The 22,025-nt window shown below is 32.7% G+C and overlaps 1 protein-coding gene across 1 annotated transcript in view; it reads right to left on the bottom strand.

Moving 5' to 3' along the window:
* The window catches only part of LOC111001319 (DE-cadherin), a 166,291-nt gene extending 165,375 nt beyond the window's left edge, over positions 1 to 916 (bottom strand). Inside the window, exon 1 of the mRNA XM_045631197.1 lies at positions 436 to 916. Within this exon, the coding sequence (XP_045487153.1) occupies positions 436 to 520 (85 nt within the window). The 5' untranslated portion in view covers positions 521 to 916. The remainder of the gene's footprint in view (positions 1 to 435) is intronic.
* Between the last annotated feature and the right edge of the window lie 21,109 nt (positions 917 to 22,025).

Below are 22,025 nucleotides of genomic sequence, written 5' to 3'. Positions count from 1 at the left end.
AACTTTGCTCACGGTAAATAATGATAACCTATAAAAATTATCAGTATTTACATTTGTCTACACTGAGCACTTAAAATACATAATAGAAATAAACAGATTGTAATAAGATCTAGGCAAGCTAGATTTGAATTACGAACATGAATATATAATAATAAATAGTAGAATTATATCGCACCTAATCAAGAAAGAGAACGAAATAATATTATTTACATTATTACTTCGATAACCCATACAATAGGTAGGTTTTAGGAACGGTAACAATACCGATCATTGAACACGTTTTCATTTCTAAGTAAAAATGATGTCATCGGTGACAGGTAGCTCAAAATTTGAATGTTCCGGGAAGTGAACAATGGGCGATAGAACAAAGCAAGACAGGGTCGGGGTTACCTAGCGTAGTGCGTACAAACAGGTAAGAAAGTCGTTTTTACCCACCTTTAGTGTACTGAGCTGACGCCAATGCCAGCGAGCCGACCAACAGCGCAACGAACATTCCCCTCTCTCTTCCGCAGAAAGACATTTTCTTAACTTGACAATTTTAGGCACGTCACTAGAGTAAATACCTGGACACAGACTTAGCAATGCACTCATGAAGTCCTTTATTTACACATATCACGCACACTATCACATAATACAAAAACACATCCATTTGAAAAATGTTCGTTTATCCAATAAAGGTAACCGCTTCGCACGAGACGTGGGACGAAGCATGCAGGTATAACGAGTAAGCCTATTAAGTTTCAATAACTTAAAACTACTTATTTGTGTCGTTTTTACTTATAAACGCACTAACCGGCACGAACTTCGCGATATTTGTACACAAGTTTTTGTTTTAAAACTTTACATACTTTCGTAAAAGAATTTCGAACTTGATATTTAGTGAGCGCTATGTGCGACACGACCACACGGCGCATCGTTCGCGAGAGACTAGCATGAAGTGAGTGAACAATCAACAAGTTAGAGCGCCGCGCGAGGCGGGCCGTTGAGTTCGGAGCATGCGCTATATGCTCCTATATTCACACTTGACTAAGCGGCAACCGGCATTGCAAATACGTGGAGGTGAAGCGTTAGCAACCGGTGAAACTTTAAACAGGCTTTTTTCGCGCAAAAAAGATGTCGTCCAGCCAGGATTCCTATTTCTAAAGATCATTATATGGAATTACAATATATGTGTACCTTACGAGAACTTAGGGTCTCCGTAGAGCCTAAATATAAATCTTGCATTCATTACTTTTAAAGCAAGTTTTAGATTTGAAATAAACTTAACTATTCATTAACATTTTATGCATAATCTTGTTACGATTTTGACATTTGTTAGCCTTACCTAGCTATCTCAGTAAAAACTAATAAATATGTAATATCAAATAAACTATTTTTATGCTAATGTAATAGTGATTTGACGTTATACATTTATGTTATTATTAAAGTTGATGTTTTACGATACTAGGATTTATTCCGCATAAAGTAAATTTTCTATAATAATGACATAAATTACATATAAGTTTTAATATTTTGTTATATGTATTAAACTATTGTAACTAGTAGTCAGACTGCGAGGGATAATGCAATGTAATTTATTACTTATCTAGAGATATTTATACATATCATATTAGAGTCTTTCTTGCGTGAGTTGAAAAATCTATATAAAATTTAAATATAGTATGAAATACCCTCGATCCCGTATAAATTAGAACAAAAGTACTCATCACATTTTCCGACGAACATATTTCTATATAGTCGAAGCCGTGGGCATCACTAATTATATAAAAGTTTTATAATTATTACTATCTTTCTGTCTTTTTCCTGTGGATACATCTTGTCTCCATTAAGTCTCATTTGCGCTTTCCATTTTCAAATAACATGACAGCATATTATAATGAGAAAGGCATGCAAATATCTACATATGCAATTTTGTATTCCGCGCCCCATGCATATGAAAGTCACTTAATTTTTGTAATTTTAAAAGTTGAGATATGTTAAGGTTTAGGAGAATTATTTGGCTCAGAGGCTTTTCTACTCAGAGGAGTAGGTACATCGTAAAAAGTTGCAACACTGAACTTCGTTGTAAATTAGTTAATAATAAGGTAAAAGCTCCAATAGATGACGTTATGCGACAGAATTTTCATCTAAAGTTCTAATGTGTATACATGTGTACGTGTATTTTTTTCTCGATCTCTCTTACTCAATCTCTACCTTATCTTCGACAAAAACGATGCACTTCTTTGTGACGTTTCATCCATAACGCCTAAAGAAGTTTCACTTCAAAAATCCCCTATAATTTACAATATTAAAACATTTTAATGTAATTTTATATAATTCTGAAAAATATTTAATGCAACTTTGTTCGTAGAATTTTATAGTAAACGTAATTAATGCTAATTAACTGAAATTGCTCTGTTACATGTTTATTAAAGGATAATATTTCCTTTGTGTCTTTATTTCCATCATTTCGCTTCATAATTTCATTTGATAAAAAATCTCGTATTATATTCACTTGGCATGTACAGGCTAAAAGGTTGCATACATTAGTCTGTGCGTCGTGTTTTTATTTCAACATTACCTGAAAATGGGACACAATAAACATTTCCTCTTTTTTATAAATATTTTCCACGAGAGTAATTCACTGAGTTTTCCGCATGATTGTGTGTGTCTAACGAATGCAATGTTTACAAATAAAATGTTTTTTTTATTAATTATAATCTTGATAATATATCTTTGGAAAACGCTGCCTTTTTATGTATAGAAAAGAGGGCAATCGGGCTGAAGGCTAACCTGATCTTTAGTGATTGCTCCGTCCATGGACACTCTCAATGCCAGAAACTTGCCAGTGACTTGCCGGCTTTTTAATAATTAGTACATTCTTTTCTTGAACGAGCCAAAGTAGAATTGGTTTTGAATTTCTTCCGTGGGCAGCTGATTCCACGCGGCAAAATCCGACTCAAAAACGCTCAGTTGTGGAACGACGCGTAAACGTTGAATTGAATTACTACATCCGGAATTTCGTTTTCTACTTCGACGTCTGATTATTAAACAGCTTCTGATCCGAACAACTCCTCTGACCACTCTCAAATGCAATATAAGATGCAGAGAGAACAGAGAGTGTGTATAAGAACAAGAAACTTATATAAAATAAGGTACAACTTATTTTACTACTAAGTTCCTTTTACCCTACTAATTTATGGGGGTTTAAGAGTATGATACACTAGAACTTTGTAGGGATTTAGCTTTGAAGAAATTTGGTTTAAGCATAATTAATAACGTTCCAGAGAATTATCCCTGCAGCCGGAAACACAACCTTTTGGTTGTGCATTCGACTAGCTCAGTCCAGCGTCAACATGCTTCCATTCCGATCGCAGCTTAATACTTTGCTTGACTCTTCGCCGTATACCGACCTATTTGTGAATAAATTGGTGAATACACTATGACAGAAGGGAAAATTAATGGATAGCTAGAGGTTTTCTGTGGATATTGTAAAGATGGCTTAATTATATAATACTGTTTTTACATTTGGTCCATACAATTCTGTAAATAAATTTGCGCTTTTAGGTTTATACTATGTATGCTAAAATGCAGGAGAAAGAACTAAGCTAGAGATAGACGTAAAAAACTATGTCGATTTTCATTCAAATTTTGTTGCTGAAGAAGTTTTAGTTTTAGTTGATCAAGGTTTTATGTAAATTGACAGAAATATAACGTAACTGCGCGTAAGATATTTTTAATTTAAAAGAGAAAGAATAGTAGATTTTAAGTAGGTAAGTTCTAGAATTCCAACGATATTTACAGTAAACAAATTCCATTGTAGGAATACCATATAAAAAGAATTTTATGTAAGATTCGGTAACCAAATAATATGTTCAGCGGTATCAAGATACCAGAATCTTGTTGTAAATAACAGGATAAAAGCCTAGAGGGCAGATTTAAATCTCCTGAGCCCGACTTTCAGAGTAGTCGTTTGTACAGAAATTCCATTATGTTGATAATTCCTTTCAAGATCACGGTAAGGATGATAAATCGTTTTAACATTATCTTAGTATACAAATTAATAGGCATAGGACTTAGTAAATAGATTTGGTGATTTCCTAATTCTGTAGGAGCTTGATCATAGAATACCTTGTTGTATACTAACATAGGAATAATATTTCTAAGCTGGTTATGTAACCTAACATTAGTTACGTTATACATGTGTTGCAGATTCAACGCGGTTAATAAGTGCAAAATTGTGTCATTATCCGTCGTCCGACATTTTTATTAAATCGATCGATTCTACGCACTACTGTAAAATTGACTTTGGCACATTGACATATGTCTGTACACCAATAAAATGTATGATACTGCATGGTGTTGCTATTCTAATAAAACAAATGACATAGAATTTTTGTATTACATAATCTCTGATATATTTTAGCTATTAATTATTAACCAATTTTAGCAATTATCGCTAGCTAAAATTCGCCATATATTTCCCACACACGTTAATGCAACATTCTTGTTTCCGATAATGTTCAAAAGATCGACTACTTGCTACACTTACATTACAGTGTCACATAGATTTAAAAACACTTAAATAAGCCCAGTTAGTTTTTGGCTATTGTCGCAACCCCACTATCCTACTATGTTATGTTAGTTATAAGCTCATGTTATAACCAATTAGTTGACACCCAGCATCAAACCAAGAGTTTTATTTAACATACATTTGATTTGTAGTGAACTTAACTCGGGCATTACAGAAAAAAATAATTATTTATATCACCTGACTTAAAACTGCGAACTGACTAGAGAAGTTTTACAATGTTTATATACATACTTTATTTTATGTTACAGGAGGCAGACGGGCAGGAGACTCACCTGATGTTGCCCTGTTCTAGAAAAAAAAGCCGCAGAGGAGGCGGATAATAATATATTTTTTCCCTTTGGAGTAAAGACTCTTGGTCCACCTTCAACTAAACGGGCCCAAATTAAAGATTGAAATTGGCACCTGGTAGATAGTACCGGTGTCCCTTGAACTGGTGCATTCCTCGCTCAACGAATAAGTATCGCAATACAGCGAGGAAATTCTGCCAGCGTTAAAGACTACTACTACTGCCACAGGACCAGACAATACAGACAAAGCTTTTTAAATATGTTTTAAATTTCTTTTGATTAATTTTTAATCAATTTTCTACATAGTAATAATTACTATGTAGAAAATTTCAAATAATGTTAAAAATATGTGTAGGTTTTATTTAAATAAATGTGTTTCATCTCAATATATCTTGTTTTGTTTTTGTTTAAGACAATTCGAAATACTAGATTACCTACCTATACCTCATGAAGACGACATACAATATATTATGTATCTTTAAAAATTATATTTGGGGCAATTTCCTCGTACCAAATAATCATTTCTATATTACCAATAAAGTTTTTGTTTTATTACTTACAACTGTGAATAAAAAGTAAATGGTGGCAATTCGGTTCGTAATTGAATACTTGGCGAAGTTTGCACTTAATTTTCACGTACCTCTGAAATAACATAGAAAATGAAGCTTTTACATCAGACTTAAGGTGTGATTCGGGCGCATTCAGATATTGACCTAAATTAAGTGTTTACCGCTTTTATAAAGTGAAAATTATCATCTTCGGTAACAGCTCTTGATATTTAAAGCATTTTAACATTCAATTAATAAAGTTTTAAATCATTTTACATTATTGCTTTGAGATTGAGCGGAAGAACAAGTAATTATTCCGATCAGAATCGCTATTGGAATTAACAGAGTAACATCGCAAATCAAAAATGAAAGAATTTTTTTTTATTGTATTTGTATTATAGATTCAGAGGATATCATAGTCGGCAAATAACCGTTTAAACTTTTAACAACTAAGACGACTATGATCTGCAAACTGGAGACATCATATATTGCAAATATAACATACTAGCAGACTCGGCCAAGCGTTGCTGTGGCTAAGGTTTTTGTTATATTACATAGTAGTAAATTAATCAAGGGAAACCGTAGGAGAATTATGTAAAACGTTGGTACCACGACACGGACCTAAACTAAACTACCTTTAACTCAGCGCCATCTGTTAGAATTGTATCAAATAATAAACAAATGTTAATGTTATCGTAATTTTAGTAAGGATGCCTATTTTTTTTGAAAATGAAATATAGCCTATGTCACTCAGGAATGATGTAGCTTTCCAACAGTGAAAGAATTTTTCAAATCTGCCAAGTAGTTTCGGAGCCTATTCAATTCATACAAACAAACAAAAAATCAAACCTTTCCTCTTTATAATATTAGTATAGACAATTGTCAGCGTGTTTTGATTTATCCCATGTAATGGGTGATTTGTGAAATTAAAGCAGTAATTTGTAAATTAACATCATGGTCGGCATTTATTTTGATCACTTAATGTTAATTATGGTCATAAAACTTAAGTTACAAAAGTTTTGTAATTAAAGTTTAGTATACTAAAGTTTTTTTTAATTAGCATTGTATTTTAATTTAATTGCAATATTTGTGACGTTATGATAAATAAAACAGAATTAAGAATTAAAATTAAATTTTTGAAAAATTAATTAATAAAAAAACTGTTTTATCTATTTTAATATACTTAATAAAGAAATATAAAAAGGTTGCTTGTTAGTTACATTACATTCTAAAGCGGCTTCAAAGTACCGAAGGACTATGAATTCGACTTGTAAATTCGTCAAACAGAGTTTTGCTAGCACCAAGGTTATTTAACATAAAGAGATATTCATGTTAAACCAAACTGCGTAGTTTATGACTAGAGCATAACCAAACTATGAGCTTTGATTGACATTATCTTAACCTAAACCTATCAATTCCTGAACTAACGCCGGATGACGTAGACATGACATGCCATAAAGTTACATTATGTGTACCTTAATCTTTAGGCTTTAAATATGTATATCATATTAACCTGCATATATATAGTACTTTAATAAGCTCAGTAGCTTATGCTAGATATGTTAACACGGCTAAATAATTGCCTAGTAAAGATCCAGTCATAATTTTTTATTTACACGAAGATTACTTGCTACATATTTCTCTCGTTTCCTTTTCGTGACATTCACAATGGATAATTGTCGGTTTTGGTCCCTGCTGTAGTATGTCCTAGAGTTAGTTTATTGATGGGATAAGCAAAAGATAATGAAGATGCTTAGGTTCAGTAGATAGGATGAATGGGCAGCGGCTTACGGGTAGGATATACAAGACAACCGTAGATGGTGAGGACAGGTCATAGACAGACTTGTACAGTTATATAATTAAGTTATATTTCGTATAGTTGATGCAGTGTCGTCACGCGTAGGAAACGTATAAATAAACCGAATGAATCTTAAATCTACAACATCATATTACATCTTTATTCAGTCCTAAACATAAAGATATTTAATATATTTACTACTTAATTATAATTCTTGACGCACGACAACATATAATATGTAGCTTAAAGCCTTCATTGAAAATAAAATCAGCCTATGCACTCTTTTGTTTCGTTCTGTTAAATTGTATTTACCCTATCACAAAACATACATTAATAATTTATTAAAAACGATTGAATTACACAATTTCAATTTTCAACTCTGAGTTCGTTTAAATCTAGAAGACTGTTGTGCGACACTATTAAATGACACAGACGTAGATAAGATGACTGACAAGATAGTAGAATTTTTTTTATAACAATTTATTGTTTTTGCATTTTACACTTTTATAGCGCCATCTTGTTTTAAGACACTCAATAAGTTGATATGCGCAGGCGGCATGAATGTATCTCATGTTATCTTAAATTTCTACAAGATGGCGTGTTGAACCATCAATTAATTCAGTTATTTATGAGGTATGTAAAAGGTGAAGTTGTATATAAAAAAATCATTCAATTTAAAAATTGAAATTGTATTGTAATAATTGTAAAATTGTAATTTAAAGATGAAATTGTATTTTTGATGTAATTTTTAAAATTAGTTTATAAAAAAGGAAATTGAATGAGGACTGTAGACATTATACTAAAGGCTAGAAAGAGAACTGTAATCACGCATACTGTAAACTGCTACATATCACGAAACTTAACTGATTCAATTTGCAAATATTTTGGTGTTTATTTTTAAAATAAGATTGTTAACACTAACAATGTAACAATACCACAGATAGTTGCTAAGTTGAGTATTCATATTTCCTTACAAAACATGATTCTCAAATGCAAGTCTGGACTTCGTCCTTCGTCTGGTTTTTATATGTTTCATAAACAATGTCAATATCAAAGGCAAGTAGATGATCAACCAACTTTTTGTCTAAGACAAGGCGGTTTCCGAACGATGTTATTCAAGATTCGTTCGCATGCGCACATAGAAAGAAAGTCCATTGGTGAACAGCCGGGCGCCGAACCTACGACCTCAAGGATGAGAGTCGCACGCTATTGCACCAGGCCATCACTGCACAAAATATATGAAGTTATGCATAGTGTATAAAGTAAATTACCCTAATAACGTATATATATATATATTTTTATTTCACATAGTCGATTATATTTAATGATCTAAGACTGGATACGATTATATCGTAAAGGAGAGCAGTCGCAATTCTTCCCCCTCAATTTATGGCGTCATGAATTTTCCTTCGTTCATCTTTTATCTTTTACCGTTATTATTTATTCTTTGATTATGTACGAGTATCATATAAAAAGTCCAAAAGTGGTATGGTACTGGAATATGTTTTTATATATATTTACTCATTTTATATTCTTAATGTAACAATACTAATACAAAAGAATACTTGTTTATACAAACTTTAAACTAAGAACATAATATTACATATAATCAAAACAAGAAAACATTTTTTATGGAACACCTGACATTAAGTGATACCACCGCCCATGGACACTCACTCACGTAGCGGATGAACTGGTCACTGGAGTCAGTTGAAGATCAACGCAATACATTTAGAAGGCTCCTACATCACTATAAGAAGTACAATTGACTGAAAATAATATTAATATTTTTATATTCCCAGAGAAAATAATAAAGAACCTCAAAAAAGTATTTCACTGCCTTAAGTATACCATTTTAGTCCTTTAGATATAATATTAAAATGATAAGCCTATTCTGCTGTATACATTAAGGGCCTGTTTCATAATGTATGGATAAAGTACCAAATAGCTATGCAACGCATAAATTATTTGAAAGATAAAAGTTCCAAATAAGATACTTCGCGTTTCATGACGAATAGCGCTATAATAAAAATTGTTTATCCTACCAGTAAGTAATAAGTAGCTTATTTGGAACTTATCCGGACATTGTGAAACAGACCCTAAAAGTGCATATTTTAACTTATAAAAAATATATCTTTTGCCGTTAAATAGATTTAATTATATAACGTTAACAATCTCATTGAGAATAAATGAATATTTAGTGTGCGTCACTTGTGACTGCTGACCTAATGTTTAATGCCCAGTAGCTAATAACGGACCGTAAAGTTTATAGCAACTCCGAGATAAGGGCTTCTTATTTACGACATTATTAAAACGTTGAAAGTTACGCTTTGTTATGGATTATGTCGTCCATAATATTACGAAAATTATGGTTTTTCTTAAATATTATGAATCATGATTTTATTTAATGGCTCGATGAGTTCCTGTTATGAATTTCCTTTTTAGTATACTTTTTGATGAAGTTCAACTCCATGCAATATTTATAATTATTTTTAATAATTTATGTAATATATCTTCAGCTAGAACGATGGTAGAAGATAATAGAAAGGGACATAGTGGAACTGAATGGAAAAGCGTATGCTATAGCTTTTTTTATAGAACAGGGGACAAACGGGCTTACCTGACGTTAAGTGATACCGTCGCCCATGGACACTCTCAATGCCAGAGGGCTCGCGAGTGCGTTGCGGGCCCCTAAAGAATTGGTACGCTCTGATCTTGAAGGGCCCTAAGTCGGTCAAGTAAAAACGGTCAGTTGTGGAACGACGGACGTCGATGTTTTACGGGTATTTCGTATTCTGTTATCCTTGACGTCCGATGATGAAGCAGGTATTCCCATATAATCACAACAACTCCTCTGAACACTCTCCATGGTAAATGCGTTAGCTTGATTATGTGACAACTCACACATTGTAATATGCGTAATATTTAAACGCGGTTTTAATAAACCAAGACTAAACAGTATAAAAGCCTTTTAACGATAGTGTAACCAAAATATTTTCCTACAAAACCTTTGTACGGAAAAATCACTATTTCCTTTATGCGAGTTCGAAACATCTGAAAGTCGCAGGTTTTCGCTGGCGCCTCACTGTCCTTTGTCGAGTCAAAGCTAATTTGGTGTTCTCTTGTTCCGGATAATTAGAAGGCCCGACTGAAACACTCGCTACATTGTTTCATTAACAACGCAAACTTGTACGTTTTCGTAGACTTCATTTTAAAATTTGCATATTTTATTATGAAGCTGAGTGCAGTATTCTTATTTTGGATCTGTGGGTTTTTTGCGGGACTAGCTTTTGGGACTAAAACACAAATTTGTTTTAAAGCATAAAAAAGAATTCTGAAGAAGCCTTATTACATATTATGGCTTGACTCTGAGGTTACAAAAACTAACACTAATACAGCGCACGTTTATAACTGTCAGCCACACTCTTAAATACAGTGTATATTATACGCACACACACTTGAACACTACTACATTCACGCATAGGCATACTTACGATCTTACACGACTTCGCAAGAACCCTTATCTTAAAAAAAGCGGCAGTATGTACCGCGGAATTTTTGACGGATTGGAAAACCAATCAACCAACGCAGTCACAGGTAGGTACTATATTACGAAACATTCTGTTTCATATACATATATTGTTTACTTATACTATCTGTTTTGGCTCTTTGTATTGTCTTAGTGTTTTATCTTACAATATGTATAAGCTTACTACTTATAATTAAATAAATAAATAAATAAATGTATATTTTAGCACTTTTTATAGTGTGTACTAGTCCTGTGTTTCTAGTCTGTGATATAGTTATAGGTATATATAAATGATTTTGTGTTTTAAATTTTTTTACTTATTAACAGAAATTCTATATACTACATAACATTTTGTATATCACTTTAAACCACTCAATGAACCACGAATGTGCTTTATATATCTGTCAATTCAAGCCAAATTTATAATCAATAAACTGCCGCAGTACCTAGTAAAGCTCAAGTAGCGAGTGCAGGCGTTAAAAGTAAGTGATTGCTTTCAGAGCCCTTACTCTGTACAGTGTACACCCAATAACGACAGCAATAATGATTCTCGTGATTCCACGGTTGCAACGGCGCTACGGATATTAAGAGGTCTATATCACGTACAAAAACTTCAGGATCGATACATCTGTCGCTCATGGAAGTTACAGAGTATGGGCGCAGTTCTTTCATAAGACTATATAATGTAACGTAAAATTAGCACCATCATCACACACGCCGGGAGCAGGCCTTGAAGCCTGCGTGTCCGCTGTGGTGATTGAACATCCTCGCATAGGAGTGATGAAACGCCCTTAAGTCCATCATCAGTCAGAAGGCTTGAATAGTGATCTGCACTCTTAGAAATTAATACTTTAATATTTTGCTGGTACATTGATAAAATTATTATGATTGTGTACATTTAGTTATAGTATATGTGTGTATGAGTGTTTTTATTTTATGTATTTATTGACACTTCGTTACATACAGACAAATCAAATAACATATTAAATAAAAATCATAAGGGATGCAGCGGTCGGCCTTTTCGCAAACAAGCGATCTATTCCAGGCAACCCTATTAAGGGAAGAACTTAAGAAGAAATATGGTGGATAAAGTGCAAGAAGAAATCCAAAAATTATAGAATTGTATAGTTGAATGCACACAAAATATAAATAAAACAAACTAAAAACTAAATGTGCTTTTTCTCTTAAAATATAATTACAGGAAAACCACTTCTTTTTCGAATGTAATAATAATAAGAAGTTAGTAACAAAAAGTTACAAGAATTAAGGCGTTTGTATTACAAAGCTCCTTTATCCGCATAAGCTAATTTTTATTTTTCGTTCCTTTGAAAAACACGCCGCGTGCTAATTACATAATAATTACAAGACGAAACAGCAGTAATCAGAGCCGGGCGAGATAATTATTGTAAATTGAACCTTATTCTTTAACACGAAAAGAATTATAGACTGTTTTCCACTTACATTTTCTAGACACCACAAGAGTTTTTCACACTTGCTGTAAATATTTCATTGTTTTGAAATAACACATTTCTGTTTTGGCTTTGTGTATTGTATTTGTGTTTTGTATAATAATATGTGTTAAGTAGCTGTTGGATTACTAATAAGTAATCCAACTTATTAGTAATCCAACAACTTAAAATTTAATAATAATTAAATAAATAAATAAATAAAAAATACGATTATTCGAATTTAGCATAAATAATTTATTTCAGGCTAATATTCTTAATAGAACGATATGTTTGGTAGGTCTATAAAACAGTGTTGCTCCTTCGTTGATGACCTGCTTTCACCTGAATTATGAAGGAAATTTGGTTGCATCAAATGTGAGATCGAAGATGATCTGGTATCAATTCTCTCGCTTCATTGCTTAAAATATCTTCAATAACATTAAAAATGTTGTTAAAATATTACAAATAAGTGCGAAATAATAACCAGTATTCTGGTAGGTAATTTATTAACTACGATTTTTTCATGTATTCTTTCACTGTCTACATACATTTTAATTGCTTTCTTTTGTTACATTCTTTTTATAAGTACTTAGAGGACTAAGGACTTCTTGCACTTAATACTGTATTTTCTGTATTACTGCAACGAAGTATAATAAATAAATAAATTATACATGAATTTAAATTTATTATTGACAATTAATATTACATCATGTTTTATAGAATTTGGTTAGGCTCTAGACTTTCCAGAAGATTCTCGAGTGCGTGACCCTCGTTATAAAAGAAGGTAATTTCTGAAATAAAAATGAAAAAAAATAAAATAAAATGAAAATTGTTCAGAGAATATATTCTTATGTGAAATTTTGCATTCGAACCTGCCTTCTCCTGTAACGATATTTAATCACATACGAATTACTTACTTGGTCAAATATTGCCTAAAGACATCAAACTTAAAGCATATACCTCTGCGTATATATGGAACAATGAGTTTGGACGTGTAGCTGATTTATTGTTAATACGTAGTACAATGACGGTCAGAAACATATGTACAGTTGACGTATGACTTAGAGTGGTTTGCTATGGGGTATGTGGTTTATATATTGCTTAGAAGTTGGGCAACATTATTTAGGCTAAGCATAGACTAGGTATTTGACAATAAATAAAAATAACGGTACATAATAGTCCAGGGATACTACAGTCCCTATATGAGGCTTGGCTACAGATTGCATCCTTCATGATAAAGACAAGTAGCTTAGCCTTGTGTCTTACACGTCATCGATTAAGTCATCTATTCAGGTGAGGATTACCGATTAAATTTCATAATTTTAAGTTATTGCATAGATTTTGTCGCGAGTCGTGAGCGCGGTGACTGAATCAAGAAATTCCGTAACGATAATAAACCTAACACACGATGGCGTAAAATAGGTGCGGTCAATACGCTTTATAGTGGGACAGAACTCATACTGCGTCTCACATCGGTCTGGCGTAATCGGTGACGTAGCGCAAAAAAAATTATAATTATATAAGTTCATAAAATATGCTACGCAATAGCTTTACCGCGGCAGTGCCTGAGTGCCACACCTTTTTATTTCAAAGACAAGTGCCGTGAACTTTTTGGGTTGACGTCAACCACGGCATGGTTTTGTTCTGGCCTCATGATGTTTTCTTTCACTATAGGAACAAGCGCTTATAGTATTATCCGTAATTCACAAAATTTCATGAGACCCATTCTCATCAAGCCGTTTCAGAGGAGTTTAACTACAAACACCGCGGCACGAGAATTTTATATATTAGATACTTACAATATTGTTTAGTTGACATTTGTGTTAGTAGAAGTTCTAAAATTTAGGTAAGTTTTGTTAGTATTCTAGTATTTGTATTTGTATGGGCTCTTTTACGGTACAAGCCTACTCGATATTTCTCCATTTCTCTGTCTTGAGCAACATTCATCGAGTTTTCCCGCTAGTTCTATTACGTAATCTGTCTATCTTTTCTTTTGTCGTCCTATCCATCTTTTTCTACAGTCCTAGAAAAACTGCTGTTGTTTCAAGTGTCCATATTTTATTCCTCGTTTCAGACAAAGGACCTCCCCATGCGTGTACAAGTACATCTGTAAGTTTTGTTTTGTAACAGAAACCCTATACAGCAATATAACTGAATAATAACTGTCCTTTTTTTAAGTTATATAGTACGTTTTTGGTTTTGACAGGCATGTCGGTATTTAAATCGCTTTAGAAGGTCAACCCAATTTAAATAAAGTTATCCATAGTTAGATCTTTGTATAAGATGTTTATTCGCTGCCAACTTGCTTATTTTAGTGTGGAGTTAATTAAGGACTGAAATGACCCTTTGGTAATGGGACTTTGAGTTGTGAGAATGCGTCTTAATTACGCCTCACTACAATAGATAACAGCCTGTGTAAGCTTCTGTTTATTAGAATTAATGGTTCTTTATTGTGTATTCAATTGTGTTCTAGGTTTGTGAGCCAAGATCTGACGTCCACTATATGACCTGATTCTCCGCACTCTTGTATATAATTGTTGTACCGGTATATTTATGATAAATTTGTATAATATGTAAAAAATACACGTGCCTCACGTTTAAACTGAAATAAACTGAGGTAAATTTGAACGAGCTAAAGCGCTGGATTTGGTAGAACTGCTACCTATACTTCACAATTTCAGTTTCTTAACTCCCTTTTTTATTCCATCAGGTGGAACAACCCTTTAATTATTTTTTTTATTGATAAAAGCTTACTAACTCTCGGCACACTGTAACTTCGGTAAAATAACCACAGAATACTATTTTTAATGTGACATACACGAAGGGAACTTACCAATATTAAACCAAACAATTATTAAACAACAATTGGTTAAAATTATTATCATGTTTCAGGCATTTATTTTTATATTTCTCCGATTTACCTGCGCATCAAATTCACAGCTAGAAATGTAAGTTTTAAACGCATATTATCTTTTTACTGTAAAACACTTAGATTATGAGATGGTACGCCAAATCCCACTATAAAAACTCAACTTACAATGGATCTAAGTCTGACTTGTTACCAACTTATTAAACATTATATTGGATCTATGCTCAGTATCATCTGTAGATCTTTAGAGACGTGTTAGCCTAGTGGTTTAAGCGAGCAACTTTCAACCCTGTCCTATGCACATTGCCATTCTGTTTGCTTATTAAACGATCGTACAATGAAGGAAACTTTCATGCTTTGGTCCCAAAAAGGCGACCGCGTGGGCACAGAATGCTGATCAGTTACTTGCAAAAAACTTATTCGAAAATCAGAAAACAGACGTAAAATGTAGTCAATGTATGGGTTGAAATAATATTATTAATGAAGAACATTACATGACAAAGTTTTAGAACCTTTTAAAGTACATTAAGCCTTGATATGACCTACTTTGAGAGTGTGACATGTGGCAGACGTAAATTCTCTCATTGTTTTGTGTATTTGCTTTAACTTCTGACTCCAAATAATGCCATATATAAATATGATATATGGGACATCAAAATATGTTATATGAATACTGTTTTGATTATTCTACTTATAGATAATTCTTATTATGAGATATGATGATTCACAAAATACAATATCAATATATATATAGTTCATGAAGTAGACTCAGTTTTATATTATAGGTAAGTCTTATAGTCCGATTAGTATAGAGTTAGTATACATTCGCCACACGATGCAATAAATCGGATCCAGGTGGTGCAAATTGTGAAGCACACGTCGATAACACTATATGTCAAAAGCATCGAGGCGCCTTCTTATGTCATCTTTAATAGTCCATGCCTTACCGCCGTATAGTACTACTGGCCAGATGTAACAGAGTACGAGTCCTAAATTGTATACTCATGTGCAAGCGATCAAGAAGTACGTCGCCTCGAAGCCGAGAGGTTGGCGCCGTTCTTAGAAAGTATCACAAGCGTGCCTATGGCGAAGAAGGTGACGGCCGCCTCCACGTCTTCCGGTGCTAAGGGCTCCGGCGCGGCGGCGTAATTCGCGGCCAAATCGGCGAAGAAGCCGAGCGCACCCGCCAAGAAGACAGCGACAAGCGCCATCGGCAACATAGTACTTTTTTCAGCTTATGAAAAGAACCTTGGGCCGTGTGTGATTTAATTTCTTGATCGGAATCCCATATTTTTTTTACTATGCCCCAGCACTCATCAAGTGATCTACCAGAAGAAACATATAAGTTTTTTATTACTTTATCCAAATAAATGAAGATGCAATATAGTAAATCCTATGCATTGTCAGTTGGTTGTTCTAGTGCGAACTGTTTCAATACAAAACGTGACCCGCTATGCAATCTCAAGTTTTCGCCTATGATACTGCATTTTGAATTTTTGTTATAAAATTTATTATCCTTAAATATTATCATATTTTATTATCGTGTGTTGTTTTTAATATTACACATTGGTAGGTTTGTCTACATGGGGTGGTCACGGGAATAATGCAGTAGACATTAAAAATTATTACAAAGATATCGCTAACGACACAGAAGATATGTGTTAATATTGTTAGCTAAAAATAAGCAAATTATGAAGATAATCAAAATTTTGCCGGGGCTTAATTCTACAAGTTGTGAGCCTTGAAGATTGACACACAGAAAGGTTGTACATATCTTCAATTAATATTTAAGATTTTATTTTCATCGTTATTAAAAAATATTGTTTTTATGAAACATTAACAACCCAGTGTATAATATTCCGCTTCATATAGTCAAAATTATTAATAAATAACTAAATCATATTTTTTACTTACTTTAAAAATAATTTCTCAAACCAAGTTAATAATAGCCTAAGCGGAATGTAAATAATATATAGACATTATACTTAACATAAAATAATAATTTGTACACGTCTTTGATAACTAGGTTAAAGAGTCCTAAGCTTTTAATGCGAGGAAAGAGCTTTTACGCAATTAATATTTAAGTTTGCACTAACGGAAGTGACACGCGTTGGTTAACCTTAATAAATACCTAACCAACCAAATAATTAAATATTGATCAACAACCACATTAAATCCTCGAATAAATTTAAACACAAGTTAAATTGCTACCATCGGCATTATGATAAACGAGAAAGAGCGTTAAATTAAATTATTTATGAAAATTAATTTTACGTAGAAATGTTAATTGCGAATCTGATTTATGAGATGTTAATGTTTTCATTGGTAGAAGAGATATGTAGTCTATATTATACGTTTGTTTTCATATTATATATACATTGAGTATATAATAAATTAATTATTTTTATTAATTAAGTCGTTTCATAATGACTCCAATTTTGTAATAGTAAAAGCGTATAATATATAAAATAGTAGATTTTGATTCAATCCTGTTGCGGAGTTCACAATCCAACTTTATGTAGGTACGTATGTATGTATATTTGCTATATCGCATTTCATTTCTTTCATAAAATTTAGTAGCTGTTACTGAATAAACTGGGTATAAGACAGTGTTTAATTGACAAGCCAATCCCAAAGTCGTTATAAGGAAATTAATTTCGTTATGAACAAAGAAAGTTGATTTTCGGATGTGTCCATCAAACATAATTAACCGTTGTTAAATTGGTATTTCACTTTTTCTGTCTCAAAGTTTTATTTCATAAATTGGTTCCTTTGAAAGGCAATTTGTTTAAGCTTTAATGGAATATTCTTATTTCGACCTATTGTTACCTATAGCCTTTTATTGGCTTTTGATCATCTACAGTACAAATCACATATGAAACACGATTATGGCGTTTCTTTGTTATTTTCATACTAAATGAAGTGTGACAAAACAAAAATACACGAGTAAAAAATAATCGATTTCAATGTGTGAGGTGAGCAACTTTAACGGTTACAAAAGATATAAGGCAACGGGCGGCCTTATCGCTTACAACGGATTTCTTCCAGGCAACCCTAATGTGAAACAACGAAAAAGAAACACCAACAGAGGGTAGAGTACAAAAAATGCAAAATAATTTAAAAAAAAAACTCAAAACCACACGTTACTATTCTATCCACGTTACTAGCCAATCAAAAGGATAACTGTGAATAATTAATATAAATAAGCAGAGCTAATATTATTACCGGTAGCTTCAGGTGAGATAGTCTACAGAAATAGGAGCATTTTCATATGATCACGGAATCAGGTGTAAGTACACGTAGTATTTATCAACGTTTTTGATTTCTTTTTTTTATATAGAACAGGGGGCAAACGGGCAGGATTATTTATTATTTGATTTTCTTTTGCTGCATATTTTTAGTACTAAAGTTTTTGTTAATTATTGCATCTATAAAGAGTCAAACACAGCACAGGAATGTTATAATAAATACAACAATTCTATATCTTTATTTTCGCGTCCTGGCTGTTCAATTAATTAGTGAGCTAGCAATAATATAAGCAATAGATTATATTATAGAAATCTTTATATCAAAACTAAACTAAACTATGCCAATATTTGAATTAGCTAATTATTCCTCATAACTGTGATTGATGGGTGAGCAGGTGCAGGAAATACATCAACATAAACGACACGAATGATGGATCAGCTTTTTTTACGACTTAACTAAAAAAATAACTTTTCGAAATACTATTTGTTTCACCGCTTTTCAAGGCATTTCCTCTGAGCCATGTTTTTTCGGAATGCGAAGAATAGGTATTGGATATTGGAGGCTTGTTTGTACTTTTTGAGGGGATATTCCTAGTTCTGATGAAATGGAATTGTTTTCAGCCTTCCGAGGTGGACAAAGAGCAGCGTTAGATTAAATGTCACGCGAATGAAATTGGTGCTCCCTCGAACTCTTCTGGACAGCAATAGTGTTACAATAAAGAGTCATAAAAAATAATGAACTGATAATAACTGCTACTTTATTATCAGTTCTATTATGCAGTCTGATTATCTAAAGATAATGTGGAACTGCAGCTTGAGTAGCACTTGGTATGTTGAGAGTTTACGGAAGCATTTTTTCGCGCCTAGGAGCCACATCTATTTCGCCATTTCCATGCATGTCATACCTACCTCTTAATCATAGATATAATTGTGTATCAAACAGCCTGGTTGCAGTAAACTATTAATATTTTTTTAATTGTACCATTATTGAATACGATGTTCCTTTTTAATCAACGAAACTTAAAGGTAATTTAAAAAAACATCTTAGATTATTATAATTAAAAATATTATAAAAACTATTATCCAATTAAACAATAATTACAATTTTCTTAACATACATAGCACTATTTAAAATAATTAAAATATAATATGCTTAAAAATAGACTCACCACAGATACACACCATGACAACACATCGGAATTAGGACGGCTTAGTTAAAGGTATTTTATAATTTTTTTTTCTTTTCCTCGCTCGCCTCAGTGCTCCAGGTCTCTATATTGCGCACCGTAGTCCACCCCGAGACACTGACACAGCTAAAATATTGCGACGATTACCACTTGTATTGCCTTTAAAAGTAAGATTGAATCTTATCCTTAGAGGCAGGCACAGTCTAGACTGTATCGGCTATGTAACTGAGGATAATAGTTTAAATATCAAACAAATATTAAAAGCGTACTAATTTGTTTTGTTTTAAAGCACTTACAGTTCCGTAAACCTGATGTAAACCGGATGTCCGTCATGGCGTTGCCTTGCAAACTGTACTCAGTATCCTTAACGATTTTAGCGTATTGCCTTATAATATTCGCATATGATCTTTACTTTTGTCGCCAGATCTGGAATAATTTTTTTTTTAATTAGTCATAATACAGCATAAATTATGTATATAATGTGAATTCGGGATGGCAATAACTCCAGTATACACGTCATATCTATAAGTTCAATAATAATAGCATCTGTAAGTTTTATTAACAGAGTTGGCCTAGTGGCTTCAGCGTGCGACTCTCACACCTGAGGTCGTAGGTTTGATCCCCGTCTGTGAACCAATGGACTTGAGGAAACCGACAAGTCTTAGACCCAAAAAGTCGACGACGTGTGTCAGGCACTGAGGGCTGATCACCTACTTACTTGCCTATTAGATTTAAAAATGAGCATAAAACAGATTCAGAAATCTGAGGCCTGGCCTCAAGAGGTTGTAGCCCCACTGATTTATTTATTTTAAGTTTTATTAACGCTTTGATCAATTATTATAAATTAACACGTTTACCAACGTAAACATAAAGCAAGTGATCCGTCATACAAACTTAAACATCGCTTAAGGGGTTTCAAAACGCATACAATATGTTGCTCTTCTAAAGGTTTATTGAAATGTAACACAATAGACTTGCAAACAATGGGTGTTGGTGCCGCATTAGGTATTGTGGGGAATCTCCGTATTTCTTACTCTAACATAAATAAATAATTTCCTACTGTAAATAGAATTTGATTTTAATAGTTTTGTGACAATTTTTTACATATACATACATTAATAAATAGTTGTAACTTATCATGTATGAAGTTTTGTGAGGAAATAAAGATTATTATTATTATTATTATTGGTTTTCTTGACAATAGATAGAGCAGATATAATGCAAAGGAATTTGGGTTTAAAATTTATGATGGATGTAATTAATTATCCTTTATAAATATTTAACATTCAAGCTTTATGAAAAATACAATTTTGACAGAAACATTTAAAACAAAATATGTTTCAAACATGCTTTTAAATTTATTTTAAAAGTCTATAATTATAATCATTTCAGTATTCGAACTAAAATCCAAGAGCGAACACATTCATATCACTTCAGGTTGCCAGACAAAAGATTCGACTTCCTCAGTGAAAGGCTTCAATATTTAAAGCAATCACGTTTTAAAAGCGAAAATAACGCCACGTTACAATAGAAACGTCATTTACTATTCCGCCTAAGCGACTGGCTGAGCATAAACTACCTAAAAATTCACCAGAAAATCCAATTCACAAAATCTTTACAATTCTTACTTGGTTTGAAAGACCCGAAGAACGGGAGCGTTATAAAAGTTTCAACAAGTAGAATGGATAAAATTTCAGTGCTGTAATTTTGTATTATTACAATTAAATATCATCTTTCGGCTCTTCTAGAAGTGTTCTGGAAATACGTACCGGTTGTATTATTTAATACAAGCCTTGGCTGGATTTAATAATTAATTATGGATTTTTACTATAGTAAATGAAAAATGACTTTCATGTTTTCATGCTTTTTGTTCCACATAAAATTTATATTCTTTCTTTTTGTCTATAACATATAGGTAAAATACCGATGAGTTATTTATATTAAATAATTTTAAATACTTTGTTCAATAATGTAAACTATTTTGGTATTTTAAATGATTATTTAGTTATTACATCATACCAAATATTGTTAAATATTGGTTGAAATATTCTGCCCGAATCGAATATCTGAAATATAATAATAAAGTCGGATAAAAAGGTGAAATAAGTTAACATTTATTTAGCTTACGTTATGTAAAAATGTAAGACGATATTTTGGTGCCTGAACTTCAAAACATTCCTGCCTAAAACCAAAAAACATGGTTCCAGCAAGACGGAGCAACGTCACACCCGTCCAATACGTCTCTGCCAAGAGTTCGTGAAATTTTTTCAGGCAAATTGATCTCCAGGAGAGGTGCCATAAATTGATCTCCACGCAGTCCTGATTTGACTCCAATGGATTTTTTCTTATAGGGTTATCTTAAATCTGTTGTCTACGCCAATAAGCCGACTTATCAATTGAAAGATAATATCCGTCACGAAATGGCAGCCATCACTGAGTCCACCTGCCGAGCCGTCACAAGTAATTTTATTGTTCGATTAAATGAGTGCTGCGCGAGGGTCTACATTTGAACGGTATTATTTTTAAGAAATTAATTCC

This window comes from Pieris rapae, chromosome 14 (genome assembly GCF_905147795.1).
Source record: "Pieris rapae chromosome 14, ilPieRapa1.1, whole genome shotgun sequence".
Classification (NCBI taxonomy): Eukaryota; Metazoa; Arthropoda; class Insecta; order Lepidoptera; family Pieridae; genus Pieris; species Pieris rapae.
Note: the sequence above shows the minus strand (reverse complement) of the source record. Positions and strands in the feature narration are given on the sequence as shown.